General features: G+C 42.1%; 1 protein-coding gene across 1 annotated transcript; it reads left to right on the top strand.

Annotated features, from left to right (window-relative positions):
* Nucleotides 1–620: 620 nt before the first annotated feature.
* On the top strand, nt 621–1,649 carry LOC308383106 (putative nuclease HARBI1; the record flags this gene model as incomplete). Its single annotated transcript, XM_080860702.1, has 1 exon — nt 621–1,649. The coding sequence occupies one exon, from the start codon at nt 621–623 to the stop codon at nt 1,647–1,649; it is 1,029 nt and encodes a 342-aa protein (XP_080716828.1).
* Nucleotides 1,650–4,104: the final 2,455 nt, after the last annotated feature.

The following is a 4,104-nucleotide window of genomic DNA, read 5'->3' as shown; positions in this document are numbered from 1 at the left end:
AGGTCCAGGACGAATTCCTCTGCAGGAGGGTTCAGCTCACATTCTCCAGCCTCTGTCATTGTGGCCTCTCCATTTCCTTCTACACCTTCTATACCGTGCAGAGCCTCTGACTTTTCGCCTCCGACGATATCGAGGACCATATCAGTGTATTCACCCCTTTTATATGGCTTGTTACCAGTGCGAGGGTTTTTTGCCTCACTGAGGTCCTTGGTTGCCTTGGCCCGTAGGTTTTTCCAGCGCAGTGTAACTTGTTTTAAGGTCCTCTTTTGGCCAGACCCCAAGGCATTGATTCGGTTGGTAATGTCTTCCCAAATGGTGTCTTTACCTTTCTTGGTGACCTCCCCACCCTTTGCCGAGCTGAAACCACCTACTATTGTGGCAAAATTGGCCCGAACACCCTCCAGTAGTGCGTACATTTCTGCCACAGTGAAATTAGGCCCTTTTGACTCCATGATTTCTCCTTGGTCTCCATGATTTCTTCACTGATCTTATAAGCCTTGGGCATTATTGCTTTGGCCTGTGATCAATTAGGCTTCTAGTAATTAGCTCGTTGCTGGTTAATTGGTTTGACCACACATCATGTTTCGCACACATTTCTCTTAACCTACAGATGCATCCAGATGGCGGGTATTGTTCATCGGTACCATAGGAGAAGGCACCCTGCTAGGGTGTACGCTGAGCGTGCCAAACCACTTGAGCAATACACTTCAGATGAACTGTATGCACGTTTTCGCTTTGGGAGAGATGACATCAAGTACATTTCGGACCTGATTAGACCAACACTCCAACACAAAACCCGAAGGAGTCATGCTTTGTCCGTGGAGGAACAGTGCTTAATTGCGCTGCGCTTTTACGCTTGTGGGACTTTCTACCAAGTAATAGGAGACTATATGGGAGTGGACAAATCCACTGTGAGTAATGTGGTGAAGGTTGTGTCCATGGCACTGGGCAGTCTGATCCATCAATTTGTTTCCTTTCCCAAGGATGACCAGATTGCTCAGACTAAGCACAAGTTTTTTCACATGGGGAACATGCCTAACACGATTGGAGTTATCGATTGTACACATGTGCATATCCAAGCACCTTGTGAGAGGGAGTGGGAGTATGTAAATCGGAAGGGGAGGCACAGCATCAACGTACAACTTGTGGGCAACGCCGACCTCATCATCACCAACTGTGTTGTGAAATGGCCAGGGTCTGTCCATGATGCACGCATTTTAAGACAGAGTGCACTATACAGAGAGCTCCAAACAAACCGGCCAAATGGCATTATATTGGGAGACAGCGCTTACCCACTTCTACCATGGCTAATGACTCCTTTTCCGGTTGCAAATACACCTGAGCAAGCACGCTTCAACATTGCACATTGCAAAACAAGATGTGCCATTGAGCGCTTAAATGGAGTGCTGAAGAGAAGGTTTGCCTGTCTTAACTACCTGCGAGTAGAACCTAAGGTGGCATGCAACATAATTCTGGCCTGTATTGTTCTGCATAACATCGCCACCAGGCGCCATGTACCTTGCGATGGCAGTGACGCTCATGATGGACCTGAGCCTGATGTAGACCCAGAACAGCCACGAATGGTCCTACCTAGTGAGGGGCACACTGGACATGCTATAAGAGAGGGAATGGTACGAAACTACTTTTAACTTTGAATAACTGTGTACAATTTTTGTGTACAAATGTATCATAGCTTTTCTTTATTTTATTTTGACTCATCATTATCATTTTGATTATCATTTTTATGATTTGAATTCATCCAAAATATGAATAAATGTATATCATTTGCAAAAAACTGATTTTGTCATCATTCATTTTGTTTAAAAAACTAAGAAAATTCAGAAAATCACAACTGAATCCACCCTTCTGGTGGGATCAGGATAATCTTGTTTTTTTGGATCAAATGTATCCCAAACCAACTTCAAAGTTTTGAACAACACAAAAGGAAGGTTTGATCCAGATCAAATGTAAGATTGGATTACGTGATCTGATCTTCTTTGTGAATCCATCTTTTGTTTTGAGCAACCCATTTTCAAGATTTGATCCAATCCGTTATCCGAAATCCCACTGGATTACTTTTGAAAAACTGGGCCCAGAGGATCCACACTGGAGAAAAGCCATATCATTGTTCTCAGTGTGGAAATACTTTTAGTCGAAACAGTGATCTCAAGACACACCAAAGGATCCACACGGGAGAAAAGCCACATCATTGTTCTCAGTGTGGAAAGACTTTTAGTCAAATTGGTCATCTCAAGGCACACCAGAGGATCCACAAAGGAGAAAAGCCACATCAGTGTCCTCAGTGTGGAAAGACCTTTTCTGAAATGAGTCATCTCAAAAGACACCAGAGGATCCATACTGGGGAAAAGCCATATCAGTGTTCTCAGTGTGAGAAGGCCTTTAAAGAAATGGATAAACTCATCAGACACCAGCGGATCCATACTGGGGAAAAGCCATATCAATGTTCTCAGTGTGAGAAGGCCTTTACTGAAATGGATAAACTCATCAGACACCAGCGGATCCATACTGGGGAAAAGCCACATCAGTGTTCTCAGTGTGGAAAGACTTTTAGTCAAATGTGTTATCTCAAAACACATCAGAGGATCCATACAGGAGAAAAACCACATCAGTGTTCTCAGTGTGGAAAGGCCTTTCGTCAAAAAGGTAATCTGAAGAAACACCAGGGGCCGGTATTTCAAAATTATCCAACAGGATTAATCCTCCTGGATTGGATTAAATCCTGATCAGATCCTAAAAACGGGTATTTCAAAGCAAATCTGATCCTGAAGATTCAGATTCAGATTTGGGAATCCAATCCTGCCTTTGATCTGGATTAAACACTGCTGTTGAGTATTTCAAAATTTAAGTGGGAAATCTGGATCAGTTTGATCCTTAAAATCAGGATCACCCTGATCCCACCTCAGAGGTGGATTTGAGGGAGATTACATGTAAAGGTTTGAACAGTTTAGGTGTAACTGCTCCAAAAGTTATTTGTTTGATACAGTAATTCACTGATGTTTGATCAATGTTTTTTTTCGTTGCACTTTCCTTTCTTTTTCAGAAAACACAGCGAAAGTTTGAATATGAATGCCTTATTTAAGTAACAGTTTTTTGTTAAGTTATACCTACTGATAAAAGCCTCCACTGAAAATCAGTCAAATGTATTTATTAACATGCATTCAGCACACACAATTACATTTCATAGCCAAAGCTCAAAAGGTTATGCCATTTACAGCAGGTCTGTGTTAACTGCCTGACTTCTCTTTCCACAAACATCTGTAAAGTAAAGCAAATATTAAGGTTTGAAGGCTGTCCCTTTTGTTGACAACTGTTTCCTAAAAATATATGTAGGCTACAACACATTTTAAAATCTACACACAATGCATTGATGCATTAGAATGTGGTCTGTGGACCGCGACATACAGACGCTAGCCTATTTACCAACTGTTTAGCTCCTTACACAGAAGTCAATGGAGCAGCGTTAGCTCGTATTAGCGCGAACTCTGCTTAATTAGAGATCGCCGAGCTCTTCTTTCAACTTTGTGCTGATTTACGTAATTGGTTAACTCAATATAATGATTGCATTTCATCTAGTTTAAGGACGCATCAACACTGACCAAGATTATACTTTAATTTAGTGACAAAAGTTGTGTTAGCTTCTCCTTTTTCTAGTAAAAAGGTCGCTCCATTTCCTGTTTCCTGTCTGCGATCCAGGGGGCGGGACGGATTTGGACATCCCAATCTGCCGGTATCAGGATCACTCTGATCCAATCCAGCAAAGTTTTGAAATACCGGGATAGATCAGGTTGATCCGTGGCTGAGGACAGGGGGATTTGGTTATCCGGATCATTCTGATCTGGATTATAAGTTTTGAAATACCGGCCCCTGAGGATCCACACCGGAGAAAAGCCATATCAGTGTTATCAATGTGACTAGGCATTTAGTGCAATTGGTAATCTAATCCACCAGACCAGAGAATCCATAATGGGGACAAGCACCTCACCAAAATACGTGATATGTGCAAAGACTGAAATATACACCAATCAAGTATCACCAACCTTGAGCTGCAAAGAAGAGAGACATATGTTGATGGAAATAAAATAA

The sequence above is a fragment of the Sprattus sprattus genome (assembly GCF_963457725.1).
Source record: "Sprattus sprattus genome assembly, chromosome: 1".
Lineage (NCBI taxonomy): Eukaryota > Metazoa > Chordata > Actinopteri > Clupeiformes > Clupeidae > Sprattus > Sprattus sprattus.
The sequence above is the reverse complement of the archived record's forward strand: the minus strand, read 5'-3'. Positions and strand labels throughout refer to the sequence as shown.